At 63.1% G+C, this 16,429-nt stretch overlaps 2 protein-coding genes across 6 annotated transcripts in view; one reads left to right on the top strand and one right to left on the bottom strand.

Annotated features, from left to right (window-relative positions):
* Positions 1-16,429, top strand: part of nek7 (NIMA-related kinase 7) — a 171,228-nt gene that overhangs the window by 2,517 nt on the left and 152,282 nt on the right. The gene's annotated exons all lie outside the window — the stretch shown is intronic.
* The window catches only part of LOC129811128 (uncharacterized), a 4,843-nt gene continuing 3,084 nt past the window's right edge, over positions 14,671-16,429 (bottom strand). Inside the window, exon 2 of the mRNA XM_055862335.1 lies at positions 14,671-15,434. Within this exon, the coding sequence (XP_055718310.1) occupies positions 14,671-15,434 (764 nt within the window). The remainder of the gene's footprint in view (positions 15,435-16,429) is intronic.

The raw sequence follows: 16,429 nt of genomic DNA, 5'->3' as shown, positions 1-16,429 counted from the left end.
TTCTGAAACATTGATCCCTTTCTCATCAAGGTCTGCTGTGCTCTGAGGGAAAACTGACTACAAAGGCATACAAACAGTAAATTACTGACCTCCGACCCTGTGTAAAGTCTGAGCAGCAGTTGGTGGGCTCCTGGGTTAGCCCAGGCCATGACAACAAGGGCAGGGCGATATGGCCTAAAAAGCATATCTCTCTTTTCTTTCCAACTTATGGGCAATTCATTATATTTATTTATTTATTTATTATTTGATTGATTGATAAAAAAAAAAAAAAAGATTTTCTTTAATCTTTGTTGTACAATTTTAAGGACAAATACACTGCATTTCAAACAGTCAGGAATAATACTGAATTCAGGGTTTGTAAAATTATACTTAGGCTAAATATAAGCCTTCAACCATAAGACCCACTAATAATTTACTTATTTTATTAAAATAGGTTAACCTGCTTTTTTTTGCAGTAATCACTGACCTGGTTTTCAGGTCTGTCTATGAAAAATACCATTTTTGTTGACATTTTAACCAGCACAATACACATCCACTAAAAATGACTAACTTCTGGTAGCAGGCATTCTAGAACATTAACACAGGTCTCATTAACAATCTCTCAAGCACATGTGCTAGTGAGTAGCCAGCTAATCTGTATATTTAAAGTCTAGCCAACTTGGATATATTTTCTTGCTAACAAGGTAGAACATTTAAACTGTTACGAACACACCCTTCTGTCTGTCTCCAACAGTTTGAACAGCATAGCCCATTCACTTTTTTTAGATGTTGAAATCAGGTGGCCTACATGGATAAGATGCGTATTTATCAGAATGAGAACGATTTGCCAATTCCTGATATAAATGTGTATTTTTATGCTCATTTTATAAAACACAGACTAAACAGTTAGCGCATAACTGTCTGTTGCTAAAATACTGCTAGCGGTACCGCAATTGCTGCGTGAGTCAGAAACTGAGGATACATTTTCCAATCATGTTCATTGATGAAACTCCCGTTTTTTTGTATTGTCTGCTCTGTTCTACTTTTTGGGAGTTTTGAGACATAAAAAGGGCATTGTTAGAAAGATTAAGTTATCCTCTATTAAAGTAAAATGAATGTCTCGATGTGTTTCAGTGTACATATGACCCATTTTGTGTTGGACCAATCCTCAAATGCAAATTGTGAGTTGAAACTGCTTGTTGTCAGAGAGGAAGAGGTGAGCTTTCCTCTTTGTTGTTGTGAGTGTAAGGGGGCGGGGCTTGGTGTCTGCGAGTGGGAAGGTGCACACAGCACAGAAGGCACCAAGGAGACGACACCAAAAAGACAGAACTCTCATTAAAATAAATACAAACCTCAATTCTTGCAATACAGGCACTAAAACATAAATTAAAATTCATCGGATGAATTCGATATATCGCCCAGCCCTAATGACAACACAATATCCGCTCTTTATATCACTCCGAAGGGACTCACACAATGTCACACTGTTATTCACTATTTTTCCGTCAGTAGCCCATCTACTTCTGTGTGAAGATATTACAGTATTTAAAAAGATACGTTTATTTTAGCCTATTATATGATTACCAATATTGCCCCAAAGTAGGCCTAATGAGGCTTTATTGAATATTAATTAAGATACGATATTAGTACAATAGGGTGTTCCTAAATTATTAAGAACGTCTGGTTTTCTGACATTATTCTAAAATGTAACATAATTCTGGACAGCTGACTAAACCGTACAGTTTAGACAGGGAAGAGCACCTCATAAATGTCTCTATGCTCAGGCTCATATGATATTAGTATTTTAACTCTCTTTCTGTATTAGCTTTTATGGCTCACACACGAGCCAGTCCATAGACATACTGTGTATTTATGTTCTGAGCCCTGTGAGCGTGGCCTAGCCCTGTGAGCGTGGCCTAGCCCTGTGAGCGTGGCCTAGCCCTGTGAGCGTGGCCTAGCCCTGTGAGCGTGGCCTAGCCCTGTGAGCGTGGCCTAGCCCTGTGAGCGTGGCCTAGCCCTGTGAGCGTGGCCTAGCCCTGTGAGCGTGGCCTAGCCCTTCGAGCGTGGCCTAGCCCTGTCGTTGGAGCGGCAGCTAAAGCCAAGTTGGCAGATTGTGAACTGTGCTGGAACAGATCGCTCAAAAGCACAAAGTTCCTTTATTTGTTGTTGTGTAGTCCCCCTTTCCTCCACATCTCTTTAGATTATACCAAACACACATACTACAACTCCCCCAGGATACAGATTCACTTTCATGGAATAATTACAAGATGCTATGTGCCACTGTAAACAGTAGAGCAATGACAGCAACAGTATGCATTTGTCATGAGACGAGACAAAAGCAGAATGAATTTGCGCTCTGCATTGCAGAAAAAGAGTTCAGTGCATCATTTCAAATGGAGGAGTGTTGACTGTGTCGCTATGGGCGTTTGTTCCAACATCTCCGCAAATTAGTCTTGAAGCTCTCACACAGGATTTACAGCAGGAAAGAGCATGTTGACTACAGCGTGTACATTTGTGTGACTCTGTGTGTGTGTGTGTGTGTGTGTGTGTGACAGACTGTCTGTCTGTTTCACTTCCTGCATTTGTGACCAGCCTTGGAGCAGCCTTCGCTGGGTCTCAGGTCCTATGTCTCAGGTCCTGGGGTTCTGGAACCCTTGTCGAGGCATGGAGAGAGGATTCATAAGAACCCGACTTTCCTGCCCTGCTGCCCTTAAACACCCCCTTTGGTCCTGGGGCTCTCCGCTAGCTGGGGCCCCCTCTGGTCCTGGGGCCCCCTCTGGTCCTGGGGCTCTCCGCTAGCTGGGGCCCCCTCTGGTCCTGGGGCCCCCTCTGGTCCTGGGGCTCTCCGCTAGCTGGGGCCCCCTCTGGTCCTGGGGCCCCCTCTGGTCTTGGGGCTCTCCGCTACCCGGGGCCCCCCTCTGGTCCTGGGGCTCTTCGCTAACCGGGGCCCCCCTCTGGTCCTGGGGCTCTTCGCTAACCGGGGCCCCCCTCTGGTCCTGGGGCTCTCCGCTACCCGGGGCCCCCCTCTGGTCCTGGGGCTCTCCGCTACCCGGGGCCCCCCTCTGGTCTTGGGGCTCTCCGCTACCCGGGGCCCCCCTCTGGTCCTGGGGCTCTTCGCTAACCGGGGCCCCCCTCTGGTCCTGGGGCTCTCCGCTACCCGGGGCCCCCCTCTGGGTCTTTTTTTTATGCATATCCAACTTGGCACAGGAACTGGACCAAACTATATATACGAACAGAAAAAGATAGCAATATCCACTCTGTTGGCTGCTCCCAGAGGAAACATTATGCATCACTTGTAGGCTAAGCTTTTATTAAAGATCCCTTGTGGGCTCTGCCAGTTAACACTGAATGCCTGGACATGACTTTTATTCCCCCCCTGCAGTGGGAGAGGAGAAGCTCAGGCGGCCGTGTCCTGCCCTGCAGTGGGAGAGGAGAAGCTCAGGTGGCCGTGTCCTGCCCTGCAGTGGGAGAGGAGAAGCTCAGGCGGCCGTGTCCTGCCCTGCAGTGGGAGAGGAGAAGCTCAGGCGGCCGTGTCCTGCCCTGCAGTGGGAGAGGAGAAGCTCAGGCGGCCGTGTCCTGCCCTGCAGTGGGAGAGGAGAAGCTCAGGCGGCCGTGTCCTGCCCTGCAGTGGGAGAGGAGAAGCTCAGGCGGCCGGCCGTGTCCTGCCCTGCAGTGGGAGAGGAGAAGCTCAGGCGGCCGGCCGTGTCCTGCCCTGCAGTGGGAGAGGAGAAGCTCAGGCGGCCGGCCGTGTACTGCCCTGCAGTGGGAGAGGAGAAGCTCAGGCGGCCGGCCGTGTACTGCCCTGCAGTGGGAGAGGAGAAGCTCAGGCGGCCGGCCGTGTCCTGCCCTGCAGTGGGAGAGGAGAAGCTCAGGCGGCCGGCCGTGTCCTGCCCTGCAGTGGGAGAGGAGAAGCTCAGGCGGCCGGCCGTGTCCTGCCCTGCAGTGGGAGAGGAGAAGCTCAGGCGGCCGGCCGTGTCCTGCCCTGCAGTGGGAGAGGAGAAGCTCAGGCGGCCGGCCGTGTCCTGCCCTGCAGTGGGAGAGGAGAAGCTCAGGCGGCCGTGTCCTGCCCTGCAGTGGGAGAGGAGAAGCTCAGGCGGCCGTGTCCTGCAGTGGGAGAGGAGAAGCTCAGGCGGCCGTGTCCTGCAGTGGGAGAGGAGAAGCTCAGGCGGCCGTGTCCTGCAGTGGGAGAGGAGAAGCTCAGGCGGCCGTGTCCTGCCCTGCAGTGGGAGAGGAGAAGCTCAGGCGGCCGTGTCCTGCCCTGCAGTGGGAGAGGAGAAGCTCAGGCGGCCGTGTCCTGCCCTGCAGTGGGAGAGGAGAAGCTCAGGCGGCCGTGTCCTGCCCTGCAGTGGGAGAGGAGAAGCTCAGGCGGCCGTGTCCTGCCCTGCAGTGGGAGAGGAGAAGCTCAGGCGGCCGTGTCCTGCCCTGCAGTGGGAGAGGAGAAGCTCAGGCGGCCGTGTCCTGCCCTGCAGTGGGAGAGGAGAAGCTCAGGCGGCCGTGTCCTGCCCTGAGTGGGAGAGGAGAAGCTCAGGCGGCCGGCCGTGTCCTGCCCTGCAGTGGGAGAGGAGAAGCTCAGGCGGCCGGCCGTGTCCTGCCCTGCAGTGGGAGAGGAGAAGCTCAGGCGGCCGGCCGTGTCCTGCCCTGCAGTGGGAGAGGAGAAGCTCAGGCGGCCGGCCGTGTCCTGCAGTGGGAGAGGAGAAGCTCAGGCGGCCGTGTCCTGCAGTGGGAGAGGAGAAGCTCAGGCGGCCGGCCGTGTCCTGCCCTGCAGTGGGAGAGGAGAAGCTCAGGCGGCCGTGTCCTGCAGTGGGAGAGGAGAAGCTCAGGCGGCCGGCCGTGTCCTGCCCTGCAGTGGGAGAGGAGAAGCTCAGGCGGCCGTGTCCTGCAGTGGGAGAGGAGAAGCTCAGGCGGCCGTGTCCTGCCCTGCAGTGGGAGAGGAGAAGCTCAGGCGGCCGTGTCCTGCCCTGCAGTGGGAGAGGAGAAGCTCAGGCGGCCGTGTCCTGCCCTGCAGTGGGAGAGGAGAAGCTCAGGCGGCCGTGTCCTGCCCTGCAGTGGGAGAGGAGAAGCTCAGGCGGCCGTGTCCTGCCCTGCAGTGGGAGAGGAGAAGCTCAGGCGGCCGTGTCCTGCCCTGCAGTGGGAGAGGAGAAGCTCAGGCGGCCGTGTCCTGCCCTGCAGTGGGAGAGGAGAAGCTCAGGCGGCCGTGTCCTGCCCTGAGTGGGAGAGGAGAAGCTCAGGCGGCCGTGTCCTGCCCTGAGTGGGAGAGGAGAAGCTCAGGCGGCCGGCCGTGTCCTGCCCTGCAGTGGGAGAGGAGAAGCTCAGGCGGCCGGCCGTGTCCTGCCCTGCAGTGGGAGAGGAGAAGCTCAGGCGGCCGGCCGTGTCCTGCCCTGCAGTGGGAGAGGAGAAGCTCAGGCGGCCGGCCGTGTCCTGCCCTGCAGTGGGAGAGGAGAAGCTCAGGCGGCCGGCCGTGTCCTGCCCTGCAGTGGGAGAGGAGAAGCTCAGGCGGCCGGCCGTGTCCTGCCCTGCAGTGGGAGAGGAGAAGCTCAGGCGGCCGGCCGTGTCCTGCCCTGCAGTGGGAGAGGAGAAGCTCAGGCGGCCGGCCGTGTCCTGCCCTGCAGTGGGAGAGGAGAAGCTCAGGTGGCCGTGTCCTGCCCTGCAGTGGGAGAGGAGAAGCTCAGGCGGCCTTGTCCTGCCCTGCAGTGGGAGAGGAGAAGCTCAGGCGGCCGTGTCCTGCAGTGGGAGAGGAGAAGCTCAGGCGGCCGTGTCCTGCAGTGGGAGAGGAGAAGCTCAGGCGGCCGTGTCCTGCAGTGGGAGAGGAGAAGCTCAGGCGGCCGTGTCCTGCCCTGCAGTGGGAGAGGAGAAGCTCAGGCGGCCGTGTCCTGCCCTGCAGTGGGAGAGGAGAAGCTCAGGCGGCCGTGTCCTGCCCTGCAGTGGGAGAGGAGAAGCTCAGGCGGCCGTGTCCTGCCCTGCAGTGGGAGAGGAGAAGCTCAGGCGGCCGTGTCCTGCCCTGCAGTGGGAGAGGAGAAGCTCAGGCGGCCGTGTCCTGCCCTGCAGTGGGAGAGGAGAAGCTCAGGCGGCCGGCCGTGTCCTGCAGTGGGAGAGGAGAAGCTCAGGCGGCCGTGTCCTGCAGTGGGAGAGGAGAAGCTCAGGCGGCCGGCCGTGTCCTGCCCTGCAGTGGGAGAGGAGAAGCTCAGGCGGCCGTGTCCTGCAGTGGGAGAGGAGAAGCTCAGGCGGCCGGCCGTGTCCTGCCCTGCAGTGGGAGAGGAGAAGCTCAGGCGGCCGGCCGTGTCCTGCCCTGCAGTGGGAGAGGAGAAGCTCAGGCGGCCGTGTCCTGCAGTGGGAGAGGAGAAGCTCAGGCGGCCGTGTCCTGCCCTGCAGTGGGAGAGGAGAAGCTCAGGCGGCCGTGTCCTGCCCTGCAGTGGGAGAGGAGAAGCTCAGGCGGCCGTGTCCTGCCCTGCAGTGGGAGAGGAGAAGCTCAGGCGGCCGTGTCCTGCCCTGCAGTGGGAGAGGAGAAGCTCAGGCGGCCGTGTCCTGCCCTGCAGTGGGAGAGGAGAAGCTCAGGCGGCCGTGTCCTGCCCTGCAGTGGGAGAGGAGAAGCTCAGGCGGCCGTGTCCTGCCCTGAGTGGGAGAGGAGAAGCTCAGGCGGCCGTGTCCTGCCCTGAGTGGGAGAGGAGAAGCTCAGGCGGCCGGCCGTGTCCTGCCCTGCCCTGCATTGGGAGAGGAGAAGCTCAGGCGGCCGGCCGTGTCCTGCCCTGCAGTGGGAGAGGAGAAGCTCAGGCGGCCGGCCGTGTCCTGCCCTGCAGTGGGAGAGGAGAAGCTCAGGCGGCCGGCCGTGTCCTGCCCTGCAGTGGGAGAGGAGAAGCTCAGGCGGCCGGCCGTGTCCTGCCCTGCAGTGGGAGAGGAGAAGCTCAGGCGGCCGTGTCCTGCAGTGGGAGAGGAGAAGCTCAGGCGGCCGTGTCCTGCAGTGGGAGAGGAGAAGCTCAGGCGGCCGTGTCCTGCAGTGGGAGAGGAGAAGCTCAGGCGGCCGTGTCCTGCCCTGCAGTGGGAGAGGAGAAGCTCAGGCGGCCGTGTCCTGCCCTGCAGTGGGAGAAGCTCAGGCGGCCGTGTCCTGCCCTGCAGTGGGAGAGGAGAAGCTCAGGCGGCCGTGTCCTGCCCTGCAGTGGGAGAGGAGAAGCTCAGGCGGCCGTGTCCTGCCCTGCAGTGGGAGAGGAGAAGCTCAGGCGGCCGTGTCCTGCCCTGAGTGGGAGAGGAGAAGCTCAGGCGGCCGGCCGTGTCCTGCCCTGCAGTGGGAGAGGAGAAGCTCAGGCGGCCGTGTCCTGCCCTGCAGTGGGAGAGGAGAAGCTCAGGCGGCCGTGTCCTGCCCTGAGTGGGAGAGGAGAAGCTCAGGCGGCCGGCCGTGTCCTGCCCTGCAGTGGGAGAGGAGAAGCTCAGGCGGCCGGCCGTGTCCTGCCCTGCAGTGGGAGAGGAGAAGCTCAGGCGGCCGGCCGTGTCCTGCCCTGCAGTGGGAGAGGAGAAGCTCAGGCGGCCGGCCGTGTCCTGCCCTGCAGTGGGAGAGGAGAAGCTCAGGCGGCCGTGTCCTGCCCTGCAGTGGGAGAGGAGAAGCTCAGGCGGCCGTGTTCTGCAGTGGGAGAGGAGAAGCTCAGGCGGCCGGCCGTGTCCTGCCCTGCAGTGGGAGAGGAGAAGCTCAGGCGGCCGTGTCCTGCCCTGCAGTGGGAGAGGAGAAGCTCAGGCGGCCGTGTCCTGCCCTGCAGTGGGAGAGGAGAAGCTCAGGCGGCCGGCCGTGTCCTGCCCTGCAGTGGGAGAGGAGAAGCTCAGGCGGCCGTGTCCTGCCCTGCAGTGGGAGAGGAGAAGCTCAGGCGGCCGGCCGTGTCCTGCCCTGCAGTGGGAGAGGAGAAGCTCAGGCGGCCGTGTCCTGCCCTGCAGTGGGAGAGGAGAAGCTCAGGCGGCCGGCCGTGTCCTGCCCTGCAGTGGGAGAGGAGAAGCTCAGGCGGCCGGCCGTGTCCTGCCCTGCAGTGGGAGAGGAGAAGCTCAGGCGGCCGGCCGTGTCCTGCCCTGCAGTGGGAGAGGAGAAGCTCAGGCGGCCGGCCGTGTCCTGCCCTGCAGTGGGAGAGGAGAAGCTCAGGCGGCCGGCAGTGTCCTGCCCTGCAGTGGGAGAGGAGAAGCTCAGGCGGCCGTGTCCTGCAGTGGGAGAGGAGAAGCTCAGGCGGCCGGCCGTGTCCTGCCCTGCAGTGGGAGAGGAGAAGCTCAGGCGGCCGGCCGTGTCCTGCCCTGCAGTGGGAGAGGAGAAGCTCAGGCGGCCGGCCGTGTCCTGCCCTGCAGTGGGAGAGGAGAAGCTCAGGCGGCCGGCCGTGTCCTGCCCTGCAGTGGGAGAGGAGAAGCTCAGGCGGCCGGCCGTGTCCTGCCCTGCAGTGGGAGAGGAGAAGCTCAGGCGGCCGGCCGTGTCCTGCCCTGCAGTGGGAGAGGAGAAGCTCAGGCGGCCGGCCGTGTCCTGCCCTGCAGTGGGAGAGGAGAAGCTCAGGCGGCCGTGTCCTGCAGTGGGAGAGGAGAAGCTCAGGCGGCCGTGTCCTGCAGTGGGAGAGGAGAAGCTCAGGCGGCCGTGTCCTGCCCTGCAGTGGGAGAGGAGAAGCTCAGGCGGCCGTGTCCTGCCCTGCAGTGGGAGAAGCTCAGGCGGCCGTGTCCTGCCCTGCAGTGGGAGAGGAGAAGCTCAGGCGGCCGTGTCCTGCCCTGCAGTGGGAGAGGAGAAGCTCAGGCGGCCGTGTCCTGCCCTGAGTGGGAGAGGAGAAGCTCAGGCGGCCGGCCGTGTCCTGCCCTGCAGTGGGAGAGGAGAAGCTCAGGCGGCCGTGTCCTGCCCTGCAGTGGGAGAGGAGAAGCTCAGGCGGCCGTGTCCTGCCCTGAGTGGGAGAGGAGAAGCTCAGGCGGCCGGCCGTGTCCTGCCCTGCAGTGGGAGAGGAGAAGCTCAGGCGGCCGTGTCCTGCCCTGCAGTGGGAGAGGAGAAGCTCAGGCGGCCGTGTTCTGCAGTGGGAGAGGAGAAGCTCAGGCGGCCGGCCGTGTCCTGCCCTGCAGTGGGAGAGGAGAAGCTCAGGCGGCCGTGTCCTGCAGTGGGAGAGGAGAAGCTCAGACGGCCGTGTCCTGCCCTGCAGTGGGAGAGAAGAAGTTCAGGCGGCCGTGTCCTGCCCTGCAGTGGGAGAGGAGAAGCTCAGGCGGCCGTGTCCTGCCCTGCAGTGGGAGAGGAGAAGCTCAGGCGGCCGTGTCCTGCCCTGCAGTGGGAGAGGAGAAGCTCAGGCGGCCGGCCGTGTCCTGCCCTGAGTGGGAGAGGAGAAGCTCAGGCGGCCGGCCGTGTCCTGCCCTGCAGTGGGAGAGGAGAAGCTCAGGCGGCCGTGTCCTGCCCTGCAGTGGGAGAGGAGAAGCTCAGGCGGCCGGCCGTGTCCTGCCCTGCAGTGGGAGAGGAGAAGCTCAGGCGGCCGGCCGTGTCCTGCCCTGCAGTGGGAGAGGAGAAGCTCAGGCGGCCGGCCGTGTCCTGCCCTGCAGTGGGAGAGAAGAAGCTCAGGCGGCCGGCCGTGTCCTGCCCTGCAGTGGGAGAGGAGAAGCTCAGGCGGCCGGCCGTGTCCTGCCCTGCAGTGGGAGAGGAGAAGCTCAGGCGGCCGGCCGTGTCCTGCCCTGCAGTGGGAGAGGAGAAGCTCAGGCGGCCGGCCGTGTCCTGCCCTGCAGTGGGAGAGGAGAAGCTCAGGCGGCCGGCAGTGTCCTGCCCTGCAGTGGGAGAGGAGAAGCTCAGGCGGCCGTGTCCTGCAGTGGGAGAGGAGAAGCTCAGGCGGCCGGCCGTGTCCTGCCCTGCAGTGAGAGAGGAGAAGCTCAGGCGGCCGGCCGTGTCCTGCCCTGCAGTGGGAGAGGAGAAGCTCAGGCGGCCGGCCGTGTCCTGCCCTGCAGTGGGAGAGGAGAAGCTCAGGCGGCCGTGTCCTGCAGTGGGAGAGGAGAAGCTCAGGCGGCCGTGTCCTGCAGTGGGAGAGGAGAAGCTCAGGCGGCCGTGTCCTGCAGTGGGAGAGGAGAAGCTCAGGCGGCCGTGTCCTGCAGTGGGAGAGGAGAAGCTCAGGCGGCCGTGTCCTGCAGTGGGAGAGGAGAAGCTCAGGCGGCCGTGTCCTGCCCTGCAGTGGGAGAGGAGAAGCTCAGGCGGCCGGCCGTGTCCTGCCCTGCAGTGGGAGAGGAGAAGCTCAGGCGGCCGTGTCCTGCCCTGCAGTGGGAGAGGAGAAGCTCAGGCGGCCGTGTCCTGCCCTGCAGTGGGAGAGGAGAAGCTCAGGCGGCCGTGTCCTGCCCTGCAGTGGGAGAGGAGAAGCTCAGGCGGCCGTGTCCTGCCCTGCAGTGGGAGAGGAGAAGCTCAGGCGGCCGTGTCCTGCCCTGCAGTGGGAGAGGAGAAGCTCAGGCGGCCGTGTCCTGCCCTGAGTGGGAGAGGAGAAGCTCAGGCGGCCGGCCGTGTCCTGCCCTGCAGTGGGAGAGGAGAAGCTCAGGCGGCCGGCCGTGTCCTGCCCTGCAGTGGGAGAGGAGAAGCTCAGGCGGCCGGCCGTGTCCTGCCCTGCAGTGGGAGAGGAGAAGCTCAGGCGGCCGGCCGTGTCCTGCCCTGCAGTGGGAGAGGAGAAGCTCAGGCGGCCGGCCGTGTCCTGCCCTGCAGTGGGAGAGGAGAAGCTCAGGCGGCCGGCAGTGTCCTGCCCTGCAGTGGGAGAGGAGAAGCTCAGGCGGCCGTGTCCTGCAGTGGGAGAGGAGAAGCTCAGGCGGCCGGCCGTGTCCTGCCCTGCAGTGAGAGAGGAGAAGCTCAGGCGGCCGGCCGTGTCCTGCCCTGCAGTGGGAGAGGAGAAGCTCAGGCGGCCGGCCGTGTCCTGCCCTGCAGTGGGAGAGGAGAAGCTCAGGCGGCCGTGTCCTGCAGTGGGAGAGGAGAAGCTCAGGCGGCCGTGTCCTGCAGTGGGAGAGGAGAAGCTCAGGCGGCCGTGTCCTGCAGTGGGAGAGGAGAAGCTCAGGCGGCCGTGTCCTGCAGTGGGAGAGGAGAAGCTCAGGCGGCCGTGTCCTGCAGTGGGAGAGGAGAAGCTCAGGCGGCCGTGTCCTGCCCTGCAGTGGGAGAGGAGAAGCTCAGGCGGCCGGCCGTGTCCTGCCCTGCAGTGGGAGAGGAGAAGCTCAGGCGGCCGTGTCCTGCCCTGCAGTGGGAGAGGAGAAGCTCAGGCGGCCGTGTCCTGCCCTGCAGTGGGAGAGGAGAAGCTCAGGCGGCCGTGTCCTGCCCTGCAGTGGGAGAGGAGAAGCTCAGGCGGCCGTGTCCTGCCCTGCAGTGGGAGAGGAGAAGCTCAGGCGGCCGTGTCCTGCCCTGCAGTGGGAGAGGAGAAGCTCAGGCGGCCGTGTCCTGCCCTGAGTGGGAGAGGAGAAGCTCAGGCGGCCGGCCGTGTCCTGCCCTGCAGTGGGAGAGGAGAAGCTCAGGCGGCCGGCCGTGTCCTGCCCTGCAGTGGGAGAGGAGAAGCTCAGGCGGCCGGCCGTGTCCTGCCCTGCAGTGGGAGAGGAGAAGCTCAGGCGGCCGGCCGTGTCCTGCAGTGGGAGAGGAGAAGCTCAGGCGGCCGTGTCCTGCAGTGGGAGAGGAGAAGCTCAGGCGGCCGGCCGTGTCCTGCCCTGCAGTGGGAGAGGAGAAGCTCAGGCGGCCGTGTCCTGCAGTGGGAGAGGAGAAGCTCAGGCGGCCGGCCGTGTCCTGCCCTGCAGTGGGAGAGGAGAAGCTCAGGCGGCCGTGTCCTGCAGTGGGAGAGGAGAAGCTCAGGCGGCCGTGTCCTGCCCTGCAGTGGGAGAGGAGAAGCTCAGGCGGCCGTGTCCTGCCCTGCAGTGGGAGAGGAGAAGCTCAGGCGGCCGTGTCCTGCCCTGCAGTGGGAGAGGAGAAGCTCAGGCGGCCGTGTCCTGCCCTGCAGTGGGAGAGGAGAAGCTCAGGCGGCCGTGTCCTGCCCTGCAGTGGGAGAGGAGAAGCTCAGGCGGCCGTGTCCTGCCCTGCAGTGGGAGAGGAGAAGCTCAGGCGGCCGTGTCCTGCCCTGCAGTGGGAGAGGAGAAGCTCAGGCGGCCGTGTCCTGCCCTGAGTGGGAGAGGAGAAGCTCAGGCGGCCGTGTCCTGCCCTGCAGTGGGAGAGGAGAAGCTCAGGCGGCCGGCCGTGTCCTGCCCTGCAGTGGGAGAGGAGAAGCTCAGGCGGCCGGCCGTGTCCTGCCCTGCAGTGGGAGAGGAGAAGCTCAGGCGGCCGGCCGTGTCCTGCCCTGCAGTGGGAGAGGAGAAGCTCAGGCGGCCGGCCGTGTCCTGCCCTGCAGTGGGAGAGGAGAAGCTCAGGCGGCCGGCCGTGTCCTGCCCTGCAGTGGGAGAGGAGAAGCTCAGGCGGCCGTGTCCTGCAGTGGGAGAGGAGAAGCTCAGGCGGCCGTGTCCTGCAGTGGGAGAGGAGAAGCTCAGGCGGCCGTGTCCTGCCCTGCAGTGGGAGAGGAGAAGCTCAGGCGGCCGTGTCCTGCCCTGCAGTGGGAGAAGCTCAGGCGGCCGTGTCCTGCCCTGCAGTGGGAGAGGAGAAGCTCAGGCGGCCGTGTCCTGCCCTGCAGTGGGAGAGGAGAAGCTCAGGCGGCCGTGTCCTGCCCTGCAGTGGGAGAGGAGAAGCTCAGGCGGCCGTGTCCTGCCCTGAGTGGGAGAGGAGAAGCTCAGGCGGCCGGCCGTGTCCTGCCCTGCAGTGGGAGAGGAGAAGCTCAGGCGGCCGTGTCCTGCCCTGCAGTGGGAGAGGAGAAGCTCAGGCGGCCGTGTCCTGCCCTGAGTGGGAGAGGAGAAGCTCAGGCGGCCGGCCGTGTCCTGCCCTGCAGTGGGAGAGGAGAAGCTCAGGCGGCCGTGTCCTGCCCTGCAGTGGGAGAGGAGAAGCTCAGGCGGCCGGCCGTGTCCTGCCCTGCAGTGGGAGAGGAGAAGCTCAGGCGGCCGGCCGTGTCCTGCCCTGCAGTGGGAGAGGAGAAGCTCAGGCGGCCGGCCGTGTCCTGCCCTGCAGTGGGAGAGGAGAAGCTCAGGCGGCCGTGTCCTGCCCTGCAGTGGGAGAGGAGAAGCTCAGGCGGCCGTGTTCTGCAGTGGGAGAGGAGAAGCTCAGGCGGCCGGCCGTGTCCTGCCCTGCAGTGGGAGAGGAGAAGCTCAGGCGGCCGTGTCCTGCCCTGCAGTGGGAGAGGAGAAGCTCAGGCGGCCGTGTCCTGCCCTGCAGTGGGAGAGGAGAAGCTCAGGCGGCCGTGTCCTGCCCTGCAGTGGGAGAGGAGAAGCTCAGGCGGCCGGCCGTGTCCTGCCCTGAGTGGGAGAGGAGAAGCTCAGGCGGCCGGCCGTGTCCTGCCCTGCAGTGGGAGAGGAGAAGCTCAGGCGGCCGTGTCCTGCCCTGCAGTGGGAGAGGAGAAGCTCAGGCGGCCGGCCGTGTCCTGCCCTGCAGTGGGAGAGGAGAAGCTCAGGCGGCCGGCCGTGTCCTGCCCTGCAGTGGGAGAGGAGAAGCTCAGGCGGCCGGCCGTGTCCTGCCCTGCAGTGGGAGAGGAGAAGCTCAGGCGGCCGGCCGTGTCCTGCCCTGCAGTGGGAGAGGAGAAGCTCAGGCGGCCGGCCGTGTCCTGCCCTGCAGTGGGAGAGGAGAAGCTCAGGCGGCCGGCCGTGTCCTGCCCTGCAGTGGGAGAGGAGAAGCTCAGGCGGCCGGCAGTGTCCTGCCCTGCAGTGGGAGAGGAGAAGCTCAGGCGGCCGGCAGTGTCCTGCCCTGCAGTGGGAGAGGAGAAGCTCAGGCGGCCGTGTCCTGCAGTGGGAGAGGAGAAGCTCAGGCGGCCGGCCGTGTCCTGCCCTGCAGTGGGAGAGGAGAAGCTCAGGCGGCCGGCCGTGTCCTGCCCTGCAGTGGGAGAGGAGAAGCTCAGGCGGCCGGCCGTGTCCTGCCCTGCAGTGGGAGAGGAGAAGCTCAGGCGGCCGGCCGTGTCCTGCCCTGCAGTGGGAGAGGAGAAGCTCAGGCGGCCGGCCGTGTCCTGCCCTGCAGTGGGAGAGGAGAAGCTCAGGCGGCCGGCCGTGTCCTGCCCTGCAGTGGGAGAGGAGAAGCTCAGGCGGCCGGCCGTGTCCTGCCCTGCAGTGGGAGAGGAGAAGCTCAGGCGGCCGGCCGTGTCCTGCCCTGCAGTGGGAGAGGAGAAGCTCAGGCGGCCGGCCGTGTCCTGCCCTGCAGTGGGAGAGGAGAAGCTCAGGCGGCCGGCCGTGTCCTGCCCTGCATTGGGAGAGGAGAATCTCAGGCGGCCGTGTCCTGCAGTGGGAGAGGAGAAGCTCAGGCGGCCGTGTCCTGCAGTGGGAGAGGAGAAGCTCAGGCGGCCGTGTCCTGCAGTGGGAGAGGAGAAGCTCAGGCGGCCGTGTCCTGCAGTGGGAGAGGAGCTGCTGGGAGCTACAGAGCGCTTCAGGATGTAGCAGGGAGGCTGGGATGGAGGGAGGGCGGGTGGGAGGCTGGCTGGGAGGGAGAGTGGAAGGGAGGGTGGGCTGTGAAAGCAGCCATGAGGCCAAGGAGCTGGCTCTGGCTCCTTCAGATGTCCTGCCAAGCTGCGGCTGAGAGTCGGGAGACCTCTGCCAGTGTGCTGCGGTCGTGGGGCAGCAAATGTAAATATTTTACAGATGTCTGAAGGCAGGCCCGGGAGCCAGCGGGGTATTTAGCTGTTCTTGAAGGTCTCGGGGTGTTTGTGTGTAAAAGCATTATGTGTGAATGGTGGGGCTACAGTGAACAGGAGCAGACATTGGTTTGTCTCGGGAGCGTTTGGAGAGCAATTGGTGGGTAAGTCTGGGGGGATGGTGTGGAGGTGAGTCTGGGGGGATGGTGTGGAGGTGAGTCTGTGGGGATGGTGTGGAGGTGAGTCTGGGGGGATGGTGTGGAGGTGAGTCTGGGGGGATGGTGTGGAGGTGAGTCTGGGGGGATGGTGTGGAGGTGAGTCTGTGGGGATGTTGTGGAGGTGAGTCTGTGGGGATGTTGTGGAGGTGAGTCTGTGGGGATGGTGTGGAGGTGAGTCTGTGGGGATGGTGTGGAGGTGAGTCTGTGGGGATGGTGTGGAGGTGAGTCTGGGGGGATGGTGTGGAGGTGAGTCTGGGGGGATGGTGTGGAGGTGAGTCTGTGGGGATGTTGTGGAGGTGAGTCTGTGGGGATGGTGTGGAGGTGAGTCTGAGGGGATGGTGTGGAGGTGAGTCTGAGGGGATGGTGTGGAGGTGAGTCTGTGGGGATGGTGTGGAGGTGAGTCTGAGGGGATGGTGTGGAGGTGAGTCTGGGGGGATGGTGTGGAGGTGAGTCTGTGGGGATGGTGTGGAGGTGAGTCTGTGGGGATGGTGTGGAGGTGAGTCTGTGGGGATGGTGTGGAGGTGAGTCTGGGGGGATGGTGTGGAGGTGAGTCTGGGGGGATGGTGTGGAGGTGAGTCTGGGGGGGTGGTGTAGGGCCCAGTGAAGGTGAGTCTGGGGGATGGTTTAGGGCCTAGTGGAGGTGAGTCTGGGGGATGGTTTAGGGCCTAGTGGAGGTAGTGTGGGGGATGATTTAGGGCCTAGTGGAGGTGAGTCTGGGGGGGTGATTTAGGGCCTAGTGGAGGTGAGTCTGGGGGGATGGTGTAGGGCCCAGTGAAGGTGAGTCTGGGGGATGGTTTAGGGCCTAGTGGAGGTAGTGTGGGGGATGATTTAGGGCCTAGTGGAGGTGAGTCTGGGTGGGTGATTTAGGGCCTAGTGGAGGTGAGTCTGGGGGGGTGGTTTAGGGCCTAGTGGAGGTGAGTCTGGGGGGGATGGTTTAGGACCTAGTGGAGGTGAGTCTGGGGGGATGGTTTAGGGCCTAGTGGAGGTAGTGTGGGGGGATGGTTTAGGGCCTAGTGGAGGTGAGTCTGGGGGGATGGTTTAGGGCCTAGTGGAGGTGAGTCTGGGGGGGATGGTTTAGGGCCTAGTGGAGGTGAGTCTGGGGGGGATGGTTTAGGGCCTAGTGGAGGTAGTGTGGGGGGATGGTTTAGGGCCTAGTGGAGGTAGTCTGGGGAGATGATTTAGGGCCTAGTGGAGGTAGTGTGGGGGGATGGATTAGGGCCTAGTGAAGGTAGTGTGGGGGGGATGGTTTAGGGCCTAGTGGAGGTGAGTCTGGGGGGATGGTTTAGGGCCTAGTGGAGATGAGTCTGGGGGGGATGGTTTAGGGCCTAGTGGAGGTAGTGTGGGGGGATGGTTTAGGGCCTAGTGGAGGTAGTGTGGGGGGATGGTTTAGGGCCTAGTGGAGGTGAGTCTGGGGGGGATGGTTTAGGGCCTAGTGGAGGTGAGTCTGGGGGGGATGGTTTAGGGCCTAGTGGAGGTGAGTCTGTGGGGATGGTTTGGGGCCTAGTGGAGGTAGTGTGGGGGGATGGTTTAGGGCCTAGTGGAGGTGAGTCTGTGGGGATGGTTTGGGGCCTAGTGGAGGTAGTCTGTGGGGATGGTTTAGGGCCTAGTGGAGGTGAGTGGTGGGGA

The sequence above is a fragment of the Salvelinus fontinalis genome, chromosome 14 (genome assembly GCF_029448725.1).
Source record: "Salvelinus fontinalis isolate EN_2023a chromosome 14, ASM2944872v1, whole genome shotgun sequence".
NCBI classification, from domain to species: Eukaryota; Metazoa; Chordata; class Actinopteri; order Salmoniformes; family Salmonidae; genus Salvelinus; species Salvelinus fontinalis.
The sequence above is the reverse complement of the archived record's forward strand: the minus strand, read 5'-3'. Positions and strand labels throughout refer to the sequence as shown.